Source organism: Amblyraja radiata, chromosome 1 (assembly GCF_010909765.2).
Source record: "Amblyraja radiata isolate CabotCenter1 chromosome 1, sAmbRad1.1.pri, whole genome shotgun sequence".
NCBI lineage: Eukaryota > Metazoa > Chordata > Chondrichthyes > Rajiformes > Rajidae > Amblyraja > Amblyraja radiata.
The window spans coordinates 45,925,587-45,948,994 of record NC_045956.1 but is presented as its reverse complement, the minus strand read 5'-3'; the positions used below and the strand labels follow the sequence as shown (position 1 = coordinate 45,948,994).

Here is a 23,408-nt window from a genome sequence, read left to right as displayed (position 1 = left end):
ATTGCAACAAATCAGAAAGGTAGCTAACCTCGAATCACCCCACAGAAATGTTCTGCAAGACAGCAATCTCACAATCCAACATTTCACGTCACTTTGTGACACACATGCCAAGAAACACGGTGAAATTTTACCATCACCTGTTATTACAGTTTTTAATCCAAACCGCTCACCGAGTGGAAAACCAGACCAAAATTTAATTAAAATGTGAAATTAAACGATCCTTCAAGTGGACTAAATCCCTGCAGTGAGGCATTTACAAGTAGCAAACGCACATAATCAAATGTGGATTCTAGAGGAAAAGGCCCTCCTCTTTAAACAAAAAATGCAGGTTGAAGAAGGGGGATACATTTTTTTATAAATGTATTTTGAATACATATCAATATATACACACTATATAAACCAAAACAAGTCTAAACTATTTTTTCCCTCCACATTGCTCAGTTTTTGTAACAAGACATAACGTTTGAGGCTTCTTGCTGATCAACGTACGAGAAGAAAAACTGCTGACTCATTATTTCTGATCTGATAAGGTATTCAACACATGACTTCACTGATCGTGCTGCTATTCTGCAAGATTACAGCCAGCTCTTCAATGCATTTTTAAATTATTAGCCGAGGTTAAGGCAGTACAGAATTATAAAAACAATATAAAACCAATACCTTCTGTCACATAGTTATGGTCTCGGAGAAAGCTGCTGGTGATTTTTCGTGCATCAATGTCCTCACCCATTGACAGCAGGATTATTCAGCATGCCGCTCCGCAGTGGACTAAAAGAAGGAGAGGTCGTCACAACAGCAGCATCCATACTCCCACTGCCTAGCAGAGGTGGAGGAGGAAGGCAAAGGGTGCAGGGCACAGCATAATGTGGTTTAGTGATGCAGCACAGCTTTACAAAAGAGTGTAAGAAAAAAAATAGCGAAAAGGGAAGGAGAGAAAACGAAGAGAAAAAATAGCTGGCACCAAAGTGACAGTATAAAAAAAAAAAACAAGCAAAAGGTGGTCTATTGTAGAGGAGGTGTTTCACAATACCGTATCCAGTTCTGCAGTGAAAAGGCCCAATCAGTCTTTCAGTCAGGAACTCCTCAAACAAAATCCTGTGCGGAATCTGCTGGAATGCTGCTGCAGAATTTAAAACAATTGCCGAGCAAGTGGCAGGTTTGAGCAGCACTTTGAATAAGTGCACTGCTGCATTAGCTGCCTGTGGAGACTCTGTAAAGCAGGAGCGCTGTGTGGCGGCTGCTGCTGCTATCGTATGTGCATGCTGCATCAGGGCAAGCTCCTCCCAAACATGCTGTCAGCATCCAACCATGTTAGTCCGCATTTCTGGGAGAAGAAATATGGCAATGCAGGTGATTAAAGGAAGACATTGCACTATGATTTGGTGGCTGGGCAACAAATACTCCTGTGCTGGCAGTTACACAAGGAATGACTAAGTCACATGTTAGCTACTAATGGAAAACTAAAAACAAGCACGTGTCGACCATAAGCACACACGTATATACACACACACACGTGTACACAGAAAATGAGCAAGAAAGGTTGAAGGCAAGAGAAACAAATAAGACAACAAAGAGAGAAAGAACAGTACAACAGGTTAAACGCTTGGCTTCAGTGATTAGCCAGAGTGCAAACAATGCCAAAAGCATTTAAATCAGCAATATGAATTTTGTCAATAGTTCCTGCTTGAAGCAAAGTGACTGTCTGTCCTTTCTAAAACAGGTAATGAAATTAAAAAAGCTTCAGTCCTACTTGTTTCCAAGATTTAGTACAGTATTGCTGATTAATGCCCACCTCTAACACTTCATAAAAATAGAAACAGGGAGAAAAAACACTACTCCCATTTCTCCCTTCCTAAGATCACTGCAATAAATTCTCATTATCACTAATTACACAAAAACTCCATTCTTGACATCAGCATGATCATAGTTGGAACAGGTAGAAATACTCAATTAAAATAAAACATTTATGAATAAAGATTTAAAGCAAAGCCATGACTTTACAAAATGACATGTAATGTATGGTCAGTCATTGTAAGCATTTCATGTTGAAGAGCTAACTTCCTGTTATCTGTGAGGGACTAACTTTAATTTCCAAATTCAAATGCAACAGAATCATTAGGTCTATTCATTTTACTGTGCCTCTGCACTCATAACAAACTTTGTTTTGCATGTTACCAACATAGATCAGATAACACTGTACATAAATACAATAGTATCAAACTCAAGTACAATGGGCAGAGCAAAGGGGAAGATGCAGTGCAGAGGATAGCTCTCAGCATTGTAGCATTAAGGGCCTGTCCCACTTACGCGACTTTTCAGCAAACTGTCTGTCAAACTCGCCTGAAAAACCACGAGCTGGATCAACCGTCAGCACTGAACACACACCCCGCAAAGGCGAGGGCCAGGGAAAGTGGAGGAGCGCAGTCTGAAATTCACACGGTGCAAAGCCAAGGTGATACCCGCAATGAACAGGAAGGTTAAAGAAGGCTGGGACAGTGTACGGTAAGTCCGAGAGAAGGGGAGGGTCGAGAGTGAAGGGGGGGGGGGGGGGGGGGGAGGAGAGAAGGGGGGGGGAGGAGAGAAGGGGGGGAGAGAAGGGGGGGGGGAGAGAGAAGGTGGGGGGAGAGGAGAGAATGGGGGGAGAAGGGGGGAGAGTGATGAAGGGGGGGGGAGGAAGAGAAGGAGAGAGGTGGGGGAGAGAAGGGTGGGAGGACGAGAAGTGTTGGAGGAGAAGGAGGGGGGGAGAGAGGGGGGGAAGGGGGGAGGCGAGAAGGGGGCGGAGAGAAGGGGAGGGAGACGAGTAGAAGGGGAGGGAGAGCAAACGCGAAGACAGGGGGGGAAGAGAAGGGGGGGAGAGAGAAGGGGGGGGACGAGAAGGGGCGGGAGAGAAGAGGGGGAGAGAAGGGGGGAGGGAGAAGGGCGGGGGAGAGAAGGGCGGGGGAGAGAAGGGGGGGGACGAGAACGAGCGGGGAGAGAATAGAGATTCTAACCAAGGAGGGGGAGAGAGGCGGAGGGGGAATGAAGGGGGGGGAGAGAAGGGGGGGCGAGAGGAAAGGGGCTTGGGAAGGGGTAGAAGGGGGGGATGAGAGCAGGGCGGCGGGAGCAGGGAGAGGGGGGGGGAGAGAAGGGGGGGAGAGAAAGAGGGGGGGAAGAGGAGGGGGGGAGAAGGGACGGATTGGAGATAGGGGGGAGCGAGAAGAGGGGGAGAGAACGGCGGGGGAGAGAGGGGGGGGAGAGAAGGGGGGGAGAGGAGGGGCGGGAGACGAGTGATCTCTAAGGAGAAGGGGGGGAGAAGGTGGGGGAGAGAAGGGGGGACGACAGGGGCAGGGAGAGGGAGGGGAGGAAGAGAAGGGAGGGGGAGAGGAGGGGGGGAGACGCAACAGGGGGGGGGGAGAGGGGGGGGGAGAAGGGGGGGGAGGAGAGGAGGGCGAGAGAGGAGAGGTAGGGGGGGGACGAGGAAGGGGGGGGGGACGAGAAGGGGGGGCATGGAGAAGGGGTGGGAGAGCAAGGGGTGGGATGAGAAGGGGGGACGAGGAGCAGAAGGGGAGGGAGAGGAAGCGGGGGAGAGAAGGGGGGGGGGAAAATGTGAAGGTCTGAGGGGCGGAACTGAGAGAAGGGGGGGAGAGAATGGGGGGACGAGAAGGGGGGAGAGAAGGGGGGGAGGTGGGAGAGAAGGGGGGTATGAGAAAGGGGCGGGGATGAGAAGAGGGGTGGAGAGAAGAGGGGGGAGATGAGAAGGATGGGGGGATGGAGATTACGGGGGGAGACAGGGCCGGGGGACGGACGAGAAGGGGGGCGACAAGAAGAGGGGGCGCGAGAGAAGGGGGGCGAGGAGGAGAAGGGTGGGAGAGAGAAGGGGGGGAGAGAAGGGGGGGAGAGAGAATGCGGGGGGAGAGAAGGGGGGGCGAGAGAAGGGGGGGGAGGGGGGGCGAGGGGGGGGAGAGAAAAGGGGGGAGAGAAGGGGGGAGAGAAGGGGGGGAGAGAAGGGGGGGGAGAGAAGGCGGGGAGGGAGAACGGGGGGGGAGAGAAGGGGGGGGGTGGAGGGGGGGGGGAGAGAAGGGGGAGAGGAAGGGGGGGGAGAGAAGGGGGGGAGAGAGAAGGGGGGGAGATGGAGGGGGAGAGAAGGGGGGGGAGAGAAGGGGGGGAGAAGAAGAAGGGGGGGAGAGAAGGGGGGGAGAGAAGGGGGGAGAGAGAAGGGGGGGGGAGGGATGAGGAAGGGGGGGAGAGAAGGGGGGGGAGAGAGGGGGGATGAGAAGGGGGGAGAAGAAGGGGGGAGAGAAGAGTAAGGGGGCGAGAAGGGGTGGGAGAGAAGGGCGGGAGAAGAGAAGGAGGGTGAGAAGGAAGGGGGGGAGAGAAGGGGAGGGGAGGAAGGGGGAGGAAGGGGGGAGAAGATGGGGGTAAGACGAAGAAGGGGGGGAGAGGAGAGAAGGGGGGGAGGAGAGAAGGGGGGAAGAGGGGGGCGGGGAGGAAGGTGGGGGAGTGAAGTGGGGGGGGCGCTGCAAGCCGGCGCCCCTGTCAGCAGCGTGTCGTTTTTTTAGTATGTTTAAAGTATGTTTTTTGTGTTACTTGTGGTGTTTTGTGTGGGGGGTGGTGGGGGGGGTAAGGGGGGAGGGAAGGGGGAAACCGCTTCGGTCGCCCTCCTCCAGGGGAGAGGTGACTTTTTCCAGGTCGCCTCCCCCGTGGCCTAACAGCAAGGATCGGCGCGGCCTTTCCCAGAGACTGCGCCCGGGGCTCCAGCAGCGGGCGCAGTGTGGACTCTCAGCGTGGAGCGGGCGAGCCCTCGCTGGGGCTCGACCAGAGGGGAGCGCTCCGTTTCGATGGCCCGCGGGCAGCGGCAGCCTGAAGCCGCGGTCTGCAGAGCTCAAGCTGGGGTGGCGCCTGCAAGCCGGGATCACTCGTGGGGGACCCGGGGGAAGAAGAAGCTTCCTCCGCGGCCACGCGGCAAACTTCTACCGCGGGACACCGGCGTGGACTTACCATCCCACCTGGAGGGGAGCTTCGACCGCCCTCCCTGCAGTTGCGGTGTTTCTGGCTGCGGCGCGGCAGGAACTTTAAATCTTCGGACCGCCGGCCTGCGGCCTACACCATCCTGAAGCCGCGGTCTCCGGTGGGGAAGAGCCGACTATGACTGGCTCTGGACCTGGTCCCGACCACGGGGGTAAATGGTGGAGGAACTGACCAATGTTGTGCCTTCCACCACAGTGATGAATGCTGTGGGGATGTTGTGTTAAATTTTATGTGTATTGTGGTGTTCTTCTCATTGTATCGCTGCTGACATATTCATTTCACTTGCACTTTATGTGCAATGTGACGAATAAACCCGTATTGTATTGTATTGTATTGTATAAGAGGGGGGGAGAGAGAACAGGGGGAGGCAGGAGGAAAGGTGGGGAGAGAGAAATGGGAAACGAGAGCTGAAGAAAGGGGGACGAGGAGGAGAAAGGGGTGGGGAGGAGAGGAAAGGGCGGGGAGGAGCGACAAGGGGGAGAGAAGGGGGTGGAGCGAAAGGGGGGGTGAGGGAAAGGGGGGGAGAAGAAAGGGGGGATGAGAAAGGGGGGGGCTGAGAAAGGGGGGGCGAGAGCAAAGGGGGGCGAGAGAAAGGGGGGGAGAAAGGGAGGGAGCAGACGAAATATGGAGGGGGAGAGACTAAGGGGAGGGAATGGAGAAACGGGACCCGCGGGCGAGAGAAAGGGGGGGGAGAGCAAAGGTGGGGAGAGAGAGAGAAAGGGGGGGTGAAAGGGGGGAGAGAGAACAGGGCGGCGTGAGAGCAAGAATGGGGTCGAGAGTGAGGGGAGAGAGAGAAAGGGGGGGGAGAGAAAAAGGGGGGGAGAAAGGGGGGGGAGAGAAAGGAGGGGAGAGAGAAAGGGGGGAGGAAAGGGGGGGAGAGAAAGGGGGGGGAGAGCGAGAAAAAAGGGGGGAGAGAAGAAAGGGGGGGGAAAGAAAGGGCGGAAGGGAGAGAAAGGGGGGGAGAGAGGGGGGGGAGAGAAAGGGGGGGAGAGAGAGAGAGAGAGAAAGGGGGGGAGAGAAAGGGGGGGGGAGAGAAGGGGGGTGGAGAGAAGGGGAGGGAGAGAAGGGGGGGGAGAGAAAGGGGGGGGAAGAAGGGGGGGGGAGAGATGGGGGGGAGAGAGGGGGGGGAGAGAGGGGGGGAAGAGAAAGGGGGGAGGGAGGGGGGGAGAGAAGGGGCGGGAGAGAAAGGGGGGAGAGAAGGGGGAGAGAGGGGGCGAGAGAAGGGGGAGAGAAGGGGGGTGAAAAGGGGGGGAGAGAAGGTGGGTGAGAGAAGGGGGGGAAGAGAGAAGGGGGGGAGAGAAGGGGGGGGAGAGAAAGGGGGGAGAGACGGGGGGGAGTAGAAGGGGAGGAGAGAAGGGGGGGGAAGAGAAGGTGGCGTGAGAGAAGGGGGGGGAGAGAAAGGGGGGGAGAGAAGGGGGGGAGGAGAAGGGGGTAGAGAAGGGGGGAGAGAAGGGGGGGAGAGAAGGGGGGGAGAGAAGGGGGGGGGAGAGAAGGGGGGGTGAGAGAAGGGGGTGAAAAGGGGGGGTGAGAGAAGGTGGGTGAGAGAAGGGGGGGGGAGAGAAGGGGGGGAGAGAAGGGGGGGGAGAGAAAGGGGGGAGAGAAGGGGGGAGAGAAGGGGGGGAGAGAAGGGGGGGAGAGAAGGGGGGGAGAGAAGGGGGGGAGAGAAGGGGGGGGAGAGAAGGGGGGGAGAAGGAGGGGGAGAGAAGGGGGCGGGGAGAAGGGGGGGAGAAGGGGGGGAGAGATGGGGGTAAGAGAGAAGGGGGGGAGGAGAGAAGGGGGGGAGGAGAGAAGGGGGGAGAGGGGGGCGGGGAGAAGGTGGGGGAGTGAAGTGGGGGGGCGCTGCAAGCCGGCGCCCTGTCAGCAGCGTGTCCGTTTTTTTCAACTTTTTTGGGTTTTTTTTAGTATGTTTTAAAGTATGTTTTTTGTGTTACTTTGTGTGTTTTGTGTGGGGGTGGTGTGGGGGGGTAAGGGGGAAACCGCTTCGGTCGCCTCCTCCAGGGAGAGGTGACTTTTTCCAGGTCGCCTCCCCCGTGGCCTAACAGCAAGGATCGGCGCGGCCTTTCCCAGAGACGCGCCCGGGGCTCCAGCAGCGGGCGCAGTGTGGACTCTCAGCGTGGAGCGGGCGAGCCCTCGCTGGGGCTCGCCAGAGGGGAGCGCTCCGTTTCGATGGCCCGCGGCAGCCGGCAGCCTGAAGCCGCGGTCTGCAGAGCTCAAGCTGGGGTGGCGCCTGCAGCCCGGGATCCCTCGTGGGGGACCCGGGGGAAGAAGAAGCTTCCTCCGCCGGCCCGCGGCCAACTTCTACCGCGGAACCGGCGTGGACTTACCATCACACCTGGAGGGGGAGCTTCGACCGCCCTCCCTGCAGTCTGCGGTGTTTCTGGCTGCGGCGCGGCAGGAACTTTAAATCTTCGACCGCCGGCCTGCGGCCTACACCATCCTGAAGCCGCGGTCTCCGGTGGGGAAGAGCCGACTATTGACTGGCTCTGGACCCTGGTCCCGACCACGGGGGTAAATGGTGGAGGACTGACCAAATGTTGTGCCTTCCACCACAGTGATGAATGCTGTGGTGGATGTTTGTGTTAAATTTTTATTGTGTATTGTGTGTTCTTTCTCATTGTATCGCTGCTGACATATTCATTTCACTTGCACTTTATGTGCAATGTGACGAATAAACCCGTATTGTATTGTATTGTATTGTATAAGAGGGGGGGAGAGAGAAAGGGGGGGGGAAGGAGAGAAAGGTGGGGAGAGAGAAAGGGGAAAAGGAGAGAAAGGGGGAAGAGGAGAGAAAGGGGGGGGAGAGAGAAAGGGGGGGGAGAGAGAAAGGGGAAAAGGAGAGAAAGGGGGAAGAGGAGAGAAAGGGGGGGGGAGAGAAAGGGGGGGAGAGAGAGAAAGGGGGGAGAGAGAAGAGGGGGGGGAGAGAGAATGGGGGGAGAAAGGGGGGGAGAGAGGAAAGGGGGGGAGAGAGAAAAGGGGGGGAGAGAGAAAGGGGGGGAGGAAAAGGGGGGGAGAGAAAGGGGGGGAGAGAGAAGGGGGGGAGAGGGGGGGGGAGAGAAAAGGGGGGGAGAGGAGAGGCGAGGGAAAGGGGGGGGAGAAAGGGGGGAGGAGAGAAGGGGGGGGAGAGAAAGGGGGGGGAGAGAAAGGGGGGACGAGAGAAAAGGGGGGGGAAGAGAAGGGGGGAGAAGAAGAGAAAGGAGGGGGAGAGAAAGGGGGGAGAGAGAAAGGGGGGGGAGAGAAAGGGGGGGGAGGAGAAAGGCGGGGGAGGCAGGAAAGGGGGGGAGAGAGAAAGGGGGGGAGACGGCGGGAGATTGAGAGAAGTGGGGGGAGAAAGGGGGAGAGTAAGGGGGGGAGACGAAGGGGGACGCGAGAGAACTGGGGGGGATGCAGAAAGGTGGGCGGAGAGAAAGGGGCGGGAAGAATAGGGGGGGCGAGAAGAAAGGGGGGGGGAGAAAGGGGGGAGATGATAGGGGGGCGCCCGAATGAGAGGGGGGATGAGAAGAGGGGGGGAGAGAGAGAAAGGGGGGCGCGAGAGAAAGGGGGGGAGAGAAAAGCGGGGGCGAGAGAAAAGGGGGGAGAGAGAAAGGGGGGGAGAGAGAAAGGCGGGGGGGAGGAGAAGGGGGGGGAGAGAAAGGGGGGGGAGAGAAAGGGGGGGAGAGAAAGGGGGGGAGAGAAAGGGGGGAGAGAGAAAGGGGGGGAGAGAAGGGGGGGGGAGAGAAGGGGGGTGAAACGGGGGGGGAGAGAGAAGGTGGGTGAGAGAAGGGGGGGGAGAGAAGGGGGGGGAGAGAGGGGGGAGAGAAGGAGGGAGAGAAGGGGGAGAGAAGGGGGGGAGAGAAGGAGGGGGAGAGAAGGAGGGAGAGAGAAGGAGGGAGAGAAGGAGGGAGAGAGAAGGAGGGGGAGAGAAGGAGAGGGAGAGAAGGAGGGGGAGAGAAGGAGGGGGAGAGAAGGAGGGGGAGAGAAGGGGGGGGAGAAGGGGGGGAGAGATGGGGGGTAAGAGAGAAGGGGGGGGAGGAGAGAAGGGGGGGAGGAGAGAAGGGGGGAGAGGGGGGCGGGGAGAAGGGGGGGGAGAGAAGTGGGGGGGCGCTGCAAGCCGGCGCCCTGTCAGCAGCGTGTCCGTTTTTTTCAACTTTTTTGGGGTTTTTTTAGTATGTTTTAAAGTATGTTTTTTGTGTTACTTTGTGTGTTTTGTGTGGGGGATGGTGTGGGGGGGTAAGGGGGAAACCGCTTTGGTCGCCTCCTCCAGGGAGAGGTGACTTTTTCCAGGTCGCCTCCCCCGTGGCCTAACAGCAAGGATCGGCGCGGACTTTCCAGGAGACGCGCCCGGGGCTCCAGCAGCGGGCGCAGTGTGGACTCTCAGCGTGGAGCGGGCGAGTCCTCGCTGGGGCTCGCCAGAGGGGAGCACTCCGTTTCGCTGGCCCGCGGCAGCCGGCAGCCTGAAGCCGCGGTCTGCAGAGCTCAAGCTGGGGTGGCGCCTGCAGCCCGGGATCCCTCGTGGGGGACCCGGGGGAAGAAGAAGCTTCCTCCACCGGCCCGCGGCCAACTTCTACCGCGGAACCGGCGTGGACTTACCATCACACCTGGAGGGGGAGCTTCGACCGCCCTCCCTGTAGTCTGCGGTGTTTCTGGCTGCGGCGCGGCAGGGACTTTAAATCTTCGACCGCCGGCCTGCGGCCTACACCATCCTGAAGCCACGGTCTCCGGTGGGGAAGAGCCGACTATTGACTGGCTCTGGACCCTGGTCCCGACCACGGGGGGAAATGGTGGAGGACTGACCAAATGTTGTGCCTTCCACCACAGTGATGAATGCTGTGGTGGATGTTTGTGTTAAATTTTTATTGTGTATTGTGTGTTCTTTCTCATTGTATCGCTGCTGACATATTCATTTCACTTGCACTTTATGTGCAATGTGACGAATAAACCCGTATTGTATTGTATTGTATTGTATAAGAGGGGGGGGGAGAGAGAAGGGGGGGGGGAAGGAGAGAAAGGGGGGGGGAGTTGAGAAGGGGGGGGGGGGAGAGGAGAGAAAGGGGGGGGAGAGAAAGGGGGGGAGAGAAAGGGGGGGGGGAGAGAAAGGGGGGGGAGAGAAAGGGGGGGGAGAGAGAAAGGGGGGGAGAGAGAAAGGGGAAGAGAGAAAGGGGAAGAGAGAAAGGGGAAGAGGAGAGAAAGGGGGAAGAGGAGAGAAAGGGGGGAGAGAGAAGGGGGGGGAGCGAAAGGGGGGGAGCGAAAGGGGGGGAGAGAGAGGGGGGGGAGAGAAGGGGGGGGAGAGAAAGGGGGGGAGGGAAAGGGGGGGGAGGGAAAGGGGGGGGAGAGAAAGGGGGGGAGAAGGGGGGGGAGAGAAAGGGGGGGAGAAGGGGGGGAGAAAGGGGGGGGAGAGAAGGGGGGGGGAGAGAAAGGGGGGGGAGAGAAGGGGGGGGGAGAGAGAAAGGGGGGGAGAGAGAAAGGGGGGGTGGGGAAGGTGGGGGAGAGAAGGGGGGGGGGAGAAGGGGGGGGGGAAGAGAAGGGAGAAGAGACTTTAAAGAAGCCAGACAACTTTTAATAAGCCAGAGATACACAGCTGTGAAGTTTAGCGGGCATTTAACATTACCGGTCGTTTTCCTTGGTTCTGAAAACGCGTGCTTACGTTTTCTTTCCCCAAAGAGCCAATTAATATGCCCGGTTAGCAAAAGAGATTACCTACGGCTACCTCGACTACCTACAACGACATGGCGACCCCACTACCACTGCACTACGAGTTCACAACTATCGATATTCTCCACGCCAACCAATTTTTACTCACAGAAAGATTTTCAGCTTGTTGAAAATTTTTCCTCGACCAAACTGAGGCCGCGAGTAGTAACCACTATGCTGGAACTCCCCTCGACCATGAAGGAGGCTTACCAGTGACCACCTACGACCATGTGTCGACCATGCTGCGAGCTTGCGGGAGCGCAAACTCTCCTAAACTCGCAAATAAGGTCGCCATAGTGGGACAGGCCCTTAACTGTTCCAAAGACAAAGCCCAATGGCTGCAATTGAGTAGAGATGATTTGGACAATAGCCTGTCTTATGAAAGACTGTTCAGACGCTTGATAATCGAGGGGAAGAAACCATTAGAGTCTGGCGGTGCTCGCTTTCAAGTTTCTGTAGCTTCGGCCAAATGAGAGCAGGGAGAAGGAATGACCGGGTTGAGGCAAGTCTTTGATCATGTTGGCTGCATTTCTGAGATAGCATAAAATGTGGGTGGATTCAATGGTTGGAAGACTGATCTGTGAGATGGACAGGTCTACACCTGCAACTTTCTGCAATTCCTTGTGGTCTTGGAGTTAATAGCTGTTTCCAAAACAAGATATGACACAACCCAACAGGATGTTTTCTGTGGTGCATCCGTATAAGTTTGTAGTAACCATTGGAGACACATCAAATTTCCTCAGTCTCCTTTGGAAGTGGAGGTGTTGCTGGGGCCAATACATAATCCATTGATCAGATTTGAGATTCAAGCAAAAAAAAAAAAAAACAGAGGGACAAGTTCATTGGCCAGAAAACAAGATCAGACAAAATATTTTTGTTTCTAATTTGTACCATAACTGCTGCTATTTACCAGCAAGATTCAACATATGAAAGACCTAGTGGACCATCATATTTAGGAGGGTATATTTGTATGCAAGATTCATCCACTTCAATACTTCCTTCCTTTTCACAATTCTCTTTCTACCATCTACTTGAAAATTGAATGACATGTATTGACCCTGCTTTAACACTGTAGCAGAGAATGCCTTTTGCTGATCACATTAAATGTGTGCACCTTCATTACAGTCTTTTGATCATTCAAGCAACACGTCGCCATTTATTTTATCACAATGCTTCATGATCTTGAAAGCTTTGTTCATGGCATGCACTTAACTATGAAATCTGAAAAATTGCAAAGAAATCCCATGTAGCAATAAACGGAAGAATTTGCAGTGGGTGAATGCATAACAAATTAGTTTTAAATTCAGGCCATCTGTGAAGGTTTATGAATGATTTAAAAAGTTCAGATTTTGTTTTCCCAAGATTTATTAAATTGTTAAGCTGCTTCGAATGCAACTATCATTGAGGTTATTTATTGTCTGTGCTGAATAGGCCCATTGATACTGGATTCAGAAAAGCAAAAACAACCTCCGTTCAGCCTCCAAAACCAGAGTTTTCAATCCACTTAGGCAGCAAGTTCCACAGCGTGATTGTGCCGTGCAGAGATTGGTTCTGCTGACCATTTGCCCGTTGGTGCACTCAAGTTGTTTCAAAGCAAAGATGTTCAGTTCACAAGGTGGATGAAATCACAAGATACAGCTTCTGGGAAACACAAGTTAGATTGGAAAGCTAAGCTTGCTGAGGGAAGTTTCTCAGTAAACACTCAGATGTTGGAATATCCAATCTGCTCTGTGCCAGCAAAAATTAGTAGCCAGGATTCCTCACACAGTAATCCCTTTGATTGGCATAATCATAGAACAGTACAGCACAAGAACAGGTCCATCGGCCCACAATGGCTGTACTGAACTTGATACAGAGATCAACTCTTGCCTGCGTGTAAATAATGCATATCCCTCCATTCCCGTATGGCTATCCAGATGTCTCTTAAATGCCACTATCCCATCTGCCGCAACCACCACCCCCGACAGTATGTTCGTGGCATTCAACAGCTTCTAAAAAATTGTCCCATTCATCTATTGTAAACTTTGCCCTTTGGCAGTTTAACCAGATCCCCGAATAAAGAAGTGAAAGCAGGTTAGAAGTACAAAAAAAATAATAATAATAATAAAATGATTTTACTTTGGGAATTTACTTGGATTTGACTCCAGCTAAGAAGTTTAAAAACAGTGAGTTTCCTATAATTCGTACGTTTTTACTGGTTAAGATAAAAAGTTGCAAATATACACATGTTAAACAATTTTAAGTTTCAAATTAACTTTGTTTAAACATTTCAGCATGCCATTTCAAGAGAATGCATTGGGAGCATGATTTGGCCAATTCATCAAATGAAATTGAATACTTTTGCTTTTCACAGCATTTGCAGCCATGTGACTAATGTTTTAAATAAAGCCTCTAATAGTAATGGAGAAGCATTTAATTTGCTACGAAACAGAAGCTAGTTGCTTATTTTTTGTCTTTTCACCCCGTCATTTTCTGTGGTTTGAAGTCAGGTTGTGAATTTTTATACAATTAAATGTGAGGATTTTCTTTGCCGTTGCAAAAAAAAAAGTCATGTGTGTTACTAGCTGCCTTTGAAACACCAATTTTTTTTTATCCAAGGAAATAAAAATAGTTAGACACCAGGAACTACAGATATTTGTTTACAAAAAATGACAGTGCTGGAATCACTCAGCTGTCCAGGCAGAATCTCTGGAGAAGAACGACATGTAACATTTGAGGCTGGGCCTCTTCTTATCTCACTCCCTGACTATGCTGATTCATGTTTTATACTGGCAAAACTTAAATTGAAACTTATATAAAACTCCACTTAATAATCTACACAACTTGTACTTGGAGGATTGATCTGCAATCCAAGTAGAAGTTGTGTCCATGAAAAGCCTACATACACGGAGGGTTTGGCTCAAGAAGAAAGACAAAGAGAAGATATTGTGATCAAAACCCTTCATCAGATCCCAAAACGTTAGCCCCGTTTCTCTTTCCACAGATACTGTCTGGTTTGCTGAGTGCTTCCAGTATTTTCCATTTTTTATTTGGATTCTCGCATCTGTAGTTCTTAAGGCTAAAAGTGCCAATGATTTCCAGTTTAAAGAGCCAACGACCAGCAGTTTTCTTAGTTAAAGTTAAATTGGACCCTAACCCAAAGCTAATAATATTTGGAATTCCGGATTTACATCTATCACTTACAGTAAATCAAAGACATTTCTTGATTACTGTTCGATAATTGGGAAAAAATCATATTGAATTTTGGAAGGGAACATTATCCCCCACAACCAAAATGTGGGCAACAGAGATGATGGAGACGTTACATCTGGAAAGAATTAGATTTGTCCTATTGGACAAGTATAATTCTTTTGAACAGACATGGTCTCCATATATACAGTATTTAGAGAAGTAGCTATTCTTGGCAACATAGCTCGGCGTGCACCCTGCGGGATTTGGTGAGAATAATTCATTTTTATATTGGAATTAACATATATGTCTTTATTGATACTATCACTTGTAGTAGTGTTATTAACAATACATATTGTGTTTTTTCATTTTTTTTTTTTTTTTTTCGTTTCTCTTTTCTTTCTTATATATAATCAAATTATTATTTAATCACTCTCTTAATGATTTATAACTGTTCTATTCTTTTTCTATCATTATTTCTAAAAAATAGTAGATAAGTATTACTAGCCAGAGTACATGCACGTTTGTAGAGGGACCAGTCAGTGGATGTCATTACCAAGGGATTTAGATCCTCACCATATGTATGTCAGCAGCAGTGCGTTGGGATTAGAGCAGTATCACACAAAGATCTTATAGCAGAACTCTAAGATCTTTGGTATCACCATCTCTTCAGGGTCTCATCAATTCAGTCTTCAGGGTGTGCACATTTTAGTTTCAGAACATTTTTAAATCCATTGCCACCGAACCCAAACAATAATCTATCAAACGCCAACATTTAATAATCCTATTGAACATTATTCAATGCATCTCAACCATAACGTGAAGCAATGAGAGAGAAATGGGGGACAACTGTTACAAAATGAAGGCTGAAGGTCCTGACCTCTAAGATGCTATATTGATTGGCTTTACGTGCTTACAACATTGGGGATTTGTTGGCTCAATGGCAAACCATTCGAAACGGCTGAGTTCCATGCCTTCCAATACTCTTGATCCTGCTTCAACCTTGCACTGTCACCTTTACATTCGTAACATTCCAAAATTAATGTCATAACTCAGGAGTTGGGTCGGTGCAAAACGATGTTTTGAACAGAGTGTCACACTACATGCTCCAGTGACAAGGAAGTCATGAAGTTAACGATTCTGTTGAATTAAGTTAAAATTCAAAGACCTTTCCATGACTGTCAGACTTCACATACAATTGCAAGTGGAAATAGAATATTTTAATTCAAATTATTGAGATATTCTGAATGAATTGCTTCCCACGCAAACACAAGATATGGACATTTAATTTCTGAACCCACATTCTTAACTTGAGCATTCAGTACAATTCTCCACCATCCACTCCCCTCGCCCACCCTCAACTTCGCAACTGGTCCTCTTGAATTGCATTTAACTGGCAAAACCAAAATAATACAGAGCCAGGTTTATAATTACAAACCTTTGCTTCATAGATACATGCAAATAAGAGTTTTAGTCACCACCATATTAAAAATATATACTTGGCTATAGTTAACAAGCAGTCAATTTGAGGGCTGCAAGGTCCCCTCCAACAGCAATGCGATGGTGAGAGATAACCATTGTTTTTGTGTGGTCAGAGGATAAACATTGGGCAGAACACTGGAAACAATCCATAGAGTCACAGAGTTAGACAGCCTGGAAACAGACCCACACGACCAACATGCCCCAAGTTTCTCATTTAAAGAGTGCCTCTAACTTTCACAACATAAATCGAAGTTCCATAGCAAAGTGGCTCAGATACAATTACTATACCCAAAGAGGCATTTAGACACATACTTAAACAAGAGAGCCAGAGAATGTGCTCCTAATGCAGAATAATGGGATTAGAGCAGATGGGCAAAAAAGGTCTAGAGGTGAAGACAGTACAGAGCTGGTCGGGGGGGGGCGCAGAGGAACAACTCCAGGACTGTTTGAAGTCTGTAGACTGGGCAATGTTCAGGGACTCGGCAACGGACTTGAACGAATACGCCACAGTCGTTACAGACTTCATTAAGAAATGTGTGGAGGACTGCATCCCAACAAAAACCTTCCGAGTGTTTCCCAATCAGAAACCTTGGATGAACTTTGAGATCCGCACTCTTCTGAAGACCAGACACCAGGCATTCATGTCAGATGATACAGTGGTCTACAAGAAGTCCAGATACAACCTTGGTAAGGCCATCAAAAAGGCCAAAAGGGACTTCTGCTCCAAACTGGAGGATGAGACAGATGTTCGGCAGCTGTGGCGGGGCCTGAATGCAATCACCTCCTACAAGGCAAAACAAGGAGGCAGCTCGAATGTCGGCGAAACATCACTCCCTGACGAGCTCAATGCGTTTTACGCACGCTTTGATAGGGAGAATACTGATGTACCTTCCCGAGCTCCCATTCGCTGTGATGGTATCTCAGTCTCAGAGGCCGACGTCAGGAAATCCTTCAGAGGGGTGAACCCTCGGAAAGCGCCTGGACCTGATGGTATACCCGGTCGTGTTCTAAAAACCTGTGCGGACCAACTGGCTGGAGTTTTTAACGGACATTTTCAACCTGTCACTACTGAGGTCTGAGGTTCCCATCTGCTTCAAAAAGGCATCAATTATACCAGTGCCCAAGAAGAGCAAGGTGACGTGCCTCAATGACTACCGACCAGTGGCATTAACGCCTGTGGTGATGAAGTGCTTCGAGAGGTTGATCATGGCGCAAATCAACTCCCACCTCGACAAAAACCTGGACCCACTGCAGTTTGCTTACCGCCACAACAGATCAACGGTGGATGCGATCTCGCTGGCCCTCCACTCCGCTCTGGACCACTTGGACAACAAAAACTCATATGTCATGCTGTTATTCATTGATTACAGCTCGGCATTTAATACTATCATCCCCTCCAAGCTGGTTACCAAACTCGCAGCATGGGTCTCTGCGCATCCCTCTGCAATTGGATCCTCGACTTCCTCATCCACAGACCACAGTCTATTCGTATTGGTGGAAATGTGTCAGACTCGATAACAATCAGCACGGGTGCACCTCAAGGCTGCGTGCTCAGCCCCCTGCTGTACTCACTCTATACCCATGACTGCGTAGCTGGTCATAGTGCGAACTCCATCATCAAGTTCGCTGACGACACCACTGTCGTGGGACGTATCACTGATGGGGATGAGTCCGAGTATAGAAGAGAGATCGAGCAACTGTCCACATGTTGCCAGCACAATAACCTGGCCCTCAACACCAGCAAAACCAAGGAACTGATTGTGGACTTTGGAAGGAGTAGGATGGGGACCCACAATCCCGTTTATATCAACGGGTCAATGGTTGAAAGGGTCAAGAGCTTCAAATTCCTGGGCGTGCACATCTCTGAAGATCTTTCCTGGTTCGAGAACACTGATGCAATTATCAAGAAAGCACATCAGCGCCTCTACTTCCTGAGAAGATTACGGAGAGTCGGTTTGTCAAGGAGGACTCTCTCTAACTTCTACAGGTGCACAGTAGAGAGCATGCTGACCGGTTGCATCGCGGCTTGGTTTGGCAACTTGAGCGCACACTTGGCCACACACTCATCTCCCTGCTACCTTCAGGTAGAAGGTACAGGAGCCTGAAGACTGCAACGACCAGGTTCAGGAATAGCTACTTCCCCACAGCCATCAGGCTATTAAATCTGGCTTGGACAAAACTCTGAACATTAATAACCCATTATTTGTTATTTGCACTTTATCAGTTTATTTATTCATGTGTTTTGTAGCCAATGCCTATTATGTTCTGTGTCCTATCAGGGACACATGACAATAAACTTGAACTTGAACTTGAAAAGGTCAACATGGGCATGATGGGCCCCAAAGCACTTCCGATCTGAGCTGTAGGACTAGTACTGAAAGAATAAAGCAGTTGCTGGAAAGGAACAGAAACCCTGTCAGTATCCAAAACACAATCTCACCACATAAACACATTCAAACAAGTGTATTTTAAATACAGGAAATTTCCATCTTAAGTCAATAAATGTGTTAAACCATCAACAAACATGCAAGGTGTTATTATCATTAGGCCATGTTATAACAGCCATCAGAGCGAGTGGCAACAATATAGTGCTGAGAGGGAAATCCCCCAGCAGTGTGTCAGCAAAGATTGTTTCTTCTTCCAGAAGGTTGTTCCAATCACCTAGAGCCCAGCATCCATTTTAATTTAATGCACAAGTATCCACAAAGTAATTTTATCCAGGTTAGAGTACACTAGTTATAACAGACTTTAGACACACCTGATGTGATGTTGGACTACACACAATTCACCTGTGGATAACGACTGAAGCTGAATGACGTCAAATTGTGCATCACATCGTTCTTTTCTATTGGGATAAATTGGAACTATGAGTACAACTCATAACGCTCATGATAAAACTAGTATACAGCACCACTTTATCACATGCGTGTCTTTTTAAAAGGACACCTTGATGTAGGGTGGCTTGATTTGGCAGATTCAGACTTCTTGCAGGCTGCTCAAACATATTCCAGTCCATAGAATATCCTTTAAATAACAGTGGGCGTTTTCTCCAGCATTTAATTGGTGAAATATTCATTCAATGGGCACGTCAGCTGTGATCGCACCAGCAGCAATCCTATACTGGAGACATTGTGATGGAAATGATTGGTGGCAGACAAGTTATGCACGTCATGAAGAGTCCACTCCCACCAGCCCAGACACCATATTCCACCTGGTTTTCCCGGATCAGCAATGTTTACAGTATCTGACCTTTTCCAAAGCTGTCACCATCATCAAACACGTGAAAGACACGATGAACAGAATTTCCCTGGACACTGGGCCTTAAAGTGAGAAGAATAAATTGCGCAGCTCCTTTAAGCCAAGATCAGAGAACTTGGAAGTTGCAAGATGGTGCCAGAATGTGACGACTATGCACTGTTCTAGAAGAGGATCCATTATATCTATGGTATAGGGACACATATCACTGTATCCCTATACACAAGATTATAAATAAACTAAATCAAACCAATTGCTATTGGAAGAGATTCAACCACACTCTCCTGCGTTGAATGTTCTCTACATGGAGGTCAAGGCCACATTCACAGCCAACTTCCTTGCCATGGGATTTAACCACGTGAATCCTGCAGATCTCTGGCACGTCTCAGCTTGCTGCTCACACAAGCAATGGAGGGGTCACCCAGGCATCTTGTTCACTGAGAGCTAGTTTCATGTCCTTCAGTTTCAATGAGGAACAGGTGGCATCTCAGGCACTGGGATTTACCAGCATTGCCGACTTCTATAAAGCATTAGCAGCCGTGGACATGCCCACAAGGATTTCCATTTATATCCCCGTTGATGTGAAAGTCTAGAAAGCTCTCAGAGTATTGGGCTAGTTGCAGATCACAGGATTTTCCTGCCAGCAAATGCCATTTTTCCAAGAAACACAATAGACTGGGCAGAATTGCCTGATATTTCCAGCAGCCAGAACTAGCCAGAAGGAAAGCTCCCAGGGCACAAGGAATATCTGGTTCTGACCCAAAACATCACCTATCCATGTTCTCCATGGATGCTGCCCGACCCGCTGAGTTACCACAGCACTTTGAGTCCTATTGTGCATATACCAGCATCTGTAGTTCTGTAATATCCTCTAGCACGAGCCACTTGGATTTTGAAATTTTTATATTTTCCAAAAATACATTATATTGCAGTTCGCGTACCGCCACAACAGATCAACGGTGGATGCGATCTCGCTGGCCCTCCACTCCGCACTGGACCACTTGGACAACAAAAACTCATATGTCAGGCTGTTATTCATTGATTACAGCTCGGCATTTAACACCATCATCCCCTCCAAACTGGTTACCAAACTCGCAGAACTGGGTCTCTGCGCATCCCTCTGCAACTGGATCCTTGACTTCCTCGTCCACAGACCACAGTCTGTTCGTATTGGTGGAAATGTGTCAGCCTCAATAACAATCAGCACGGGAGCACCTCAAGGCTGCGTGCTCAGCCCCCTGCTGTACTCACTCTATACCCATGACTGCGTAGCGAACCACAGTGCGAACTCCATCATCAAGTTCGCTGACGACACCACTATTGTGGGGCGTATCACTGATGGGGATGAGTCAGAGTACAGAAGAGAGATCGAGCAACTGTCCATATGGTGCCAGCGCAATAACCTGGCCCTCAACAACAGCAAAACCAAGGAACTGATTGTGGACTTTGGAAGGAGTAGGAGGGGGACCCACAGCCCCATTTATATCAACGGGTCGATGGTTGAAAGGGTCAAGAGCTTCAAATTCCTGGGCGTGCACATCTCTGAAGATCTTTCCTGGTCCGAGAACACTAATGCAATCATCAAAAAAGCACATCAGCGCCTCTACTTCCTGAGAAGATTACGGAGAGTCGGATTGTCAAGGAAGACTCTCTCTAACTTCTACAGGTGCACAGTCGAGAGCATGCTGACCGGTTGCATCGTGGCTTGGTTCGGCAATTTGAGCGCCCTGGAAAGGAAAGGACTACAAAAAGTAGTAAACACTGCCCAGTCCATCATCGGCTCTGACCTTCCTTCCATCGAGGGGATTTATCGCAGTCGCTGCCTCAAAAAGGCTGGCAGTATCATCAAAGACCCACACCATCCTGGCCACACACTCATCTCCCTGCTACCTTCAGGTAGAAGGTACAGGAGCCTGAAGACTGCAACAACCAGGTTCAGGAATAGTTACTTCCCCTCAGCCATCAGGCTATTAAACCTGGCTCGGACAAAACTCTGATTATTACCAACCACTTTCTGTTATTTGCACTATCAGTTTATTTATTCATGTGTGTATATATTTATATCATGGTATATGGACACATTTATCTGTTTTGTAGTAAATGCCTACTATTTTCTGTGTGCTTAAGCAAAGCAAGAATTTCATTGTCCTATACAGGGACACATGACAATAAACTCACTTGAACTTGAACTTGAACTATTTTATTCAGATAAAAATATACAAAACAAGAACTGTGCAAAAATTCTTCTGACGGTCTCAGTTGTTATATATACACACATTCATTAGCATTGTATTCGGTGGTGATCACAGAAATATCATATATCTGTCCCCTTGCCACTCATGTGGCCCCCTGGGGCGATATCCCTTCCCTTTGTGGTCCTGCCCCCCAGAGCCTTGGCTTGGGCTGCACCAAACAAGTTCCCCAGCTCCTGCAGACCAGCAAGTTTTGGGCAGACCTAAGAGCGTCTGTCACCAAGTTGATGACATTCCAGCAGCACTTGACGGCAGTCTCCGAATGTGTCCCTTGAAACAGTCAATTGAAAATGAGATGCCAGTATTTGCATTGATAAAGAGGCACTTGCAGGATACATCCAGTACACACTCCTTGTGCCCCTCGAGATTTCCCTTGGGCCAGGTGAGCTGCAGGAAATGTCAGGCAGTTCGCCTCATGCACCACACTTCATGGAAAAATGGCATTTCCCCATCAGGAAAAATCTTACGATCGGCAAAGAGCACACGATTCACTTAGTGCATGACCTGGTAATGCAAAGACAGCTGCCAATGCCAGGATATCAGCATGCAGACCTCAAGGAAACGGAGGGACAGGCTAAAGAACAGAAGTGCGATAAAAAGAGCAGAATGAGGAAGATATGGTGGAACACCAGCAGCGAGGAAGGAGGCAACTTTGAGTGCACTCGCAATAAGGATCTTCTTGAGGAGAAACGAGTTGCTGAATCAGTCATCAGCCAGAAATTCTAATTAGAGGCCCACATCTAATCCTTAACACCAACACTTCTTAGCAGAAGATGCAGAGCAAATGGCCGACTACATATTAATCCGGGTCACCAGATGACACGGAATAATGCCACACGTGCCCCTATTCTGGTACAGCTGCACTGATCACATGTCAAATAATGAATCCCTGTCAGGAATTGTGCAGGTTCCATTTTAGCACAAACACCAAGCCATCCTTTCACATTTCTGGTCAATCACACCATTGTTGCTGTGGATTTGACCTGCCACTAGCACAGTACACAGCTACGCAAAAAAGATGAAATATAAAATCAAAAGTAGGCAAATCTGAAATCCAGGAGTTTAGAGCAACATTCCTGTCAACTTGCAAGTGAGCACTGTTCACTTCAGTCATCTGCAGCCAGCATATCAAAGGGTTATGCCAGGCAGCATGGAAACATCAATAAGCATTACTTTTCTTTGCATCGTGTTGGCTAGAAATATATTAGGCGGAGATATTTTTGAAAATGGAGATACAATTCTAGCATTTAACCTGCAATAGTAATTAAGATTGCCATCTATTAGGTACAAGATCATTGGGGGGGGGGGTCTATCATTCAATATCAAGATTATTTTTATACATTCAGTTGAATGATTAAATCATGGCTTGGTGTTTGTGCTAAAACCGAATTGGCACAATTCCTGACAGGGATTCAATCATTGTCTTGCAATACAGTGCAATAATTATCCTTTATGCTTTCTGCATTAGAATATGTTTCTCTGGGTTGTTTTTAAACCAAAGATCTTGCAACAAAATAAACAAAGTTAGCATGAGTATGCAAGTTTTCGCCACTGAAGCGTCGCCCACGAGAACGATACTTCAGCTTACACAGCCAAAACCTCCTGTCCCCATGTGCTGAAATGAAGCTGGCGGTGAACATTTGCCATGAAGTCACTCAGTGCTGAACTGCGAAATGACACAAAAACCTTCAGGCATTGCTTCCATCTTAACGTACCAAACTAACTAATATAAAGGCTACATGCACGCCTACAACAAATATGCGCCAGGATATGCTGACACCACTTAAAGGACAGGATACCTTATTAGCTGGCTGTTATTTCCCTCCAGGTTATGAAATTGATTTATCAGTATATTTGATCTTTTGCAAGTCAAATTAAAACCCCACAGAAAATGAAAGTTAGAAAAACAAATTCTTTAATTAGTTTGTTCACTAATACACCCATCAATTTTACATAGATTGTTGCTTATCAAATCAGCTGTTTTTATTACTTTTGGGTATTACACAGCTTCCTGACTGATATGGTCATCGAATAATATTAAGCACTGAAGATTAGTCAAACGTGACAATCCAAGTGCTTCATTGACTGTATCGATTTGTATCTATTAATATAATTTTAATTATGATCCATGACAGCTTAGTTTAGAGATACAGGGTGAAAACAGGCCCCTCAGCCCACACCGACCAGAGATCCCCGCACATTCACACCATCCTACACCCACGAGGGACATGTTTTACATTTACCAAGCCAACATAAACCTGTACTCTTGCGTGTGGGAGGAAACTGAAGTTCTCAGAGAAAACCCAACGCAGGTCACGGGGAGAGCGTACAAACTCCGTACAGACAGCACCCGTAGTTAGGATCGAACCTGCATTCGCTATGAGACAGAAACACTACCTTTGCGCCACCAATGACCTATAAACCTGTTCACCTCAACACGATTAAAAAAAACCCAGCTGAACAACACTGGGAAAGGGATTGCAAAATAAATGGTTTGTAGCCAATAAGGCTAGTTGGGGAAATTCAATATTTCTGTGCTGCCCTGTACCATCCTTTTCTTGGAGTAATCAGTATTTT

The 23,408-nt window shown here is 49.4% G+C and overlaps 1 protein-coding gene across 5 annotated transcripts in view; it reads right to left on the bottom strand.

Moving 5' to 3' along the window:
* Window positions 1–23,408, bottom strand: part of ppp2r2c (protein phosphatase 2 regulatory subunit Bgamma) — a 278,754-nt gene that overhangs the window by 179,050 nt on the left and 76,296 nt on the right. The window contains exons 1-2 of one of the 5 annotated variants that reach the window (XM_033021002.1): window positions 1,031–1,172; window positions 661–768 (exon numbers count right to left, since the gene is read on the bottom strand). The exons of 2 other annotated variants lie outside the window; for them this stretch is intronic. In XM_033021002.1, the coding sequence (XP_032876893.1) occupies window positions 661–730 (70 nt within the window). In that variant the 5' untranslated portion in view covers window positions 731–768; window positions 1,031–1,172. Of the gene's footprint in view, window positions 1–660; window positions 1,332–23,408 lie in introns of those variants that run through there. 2 more of the 5 variants (XM_033020976.1, XM_033020994.1) reach the window with 2 other exon arrangements.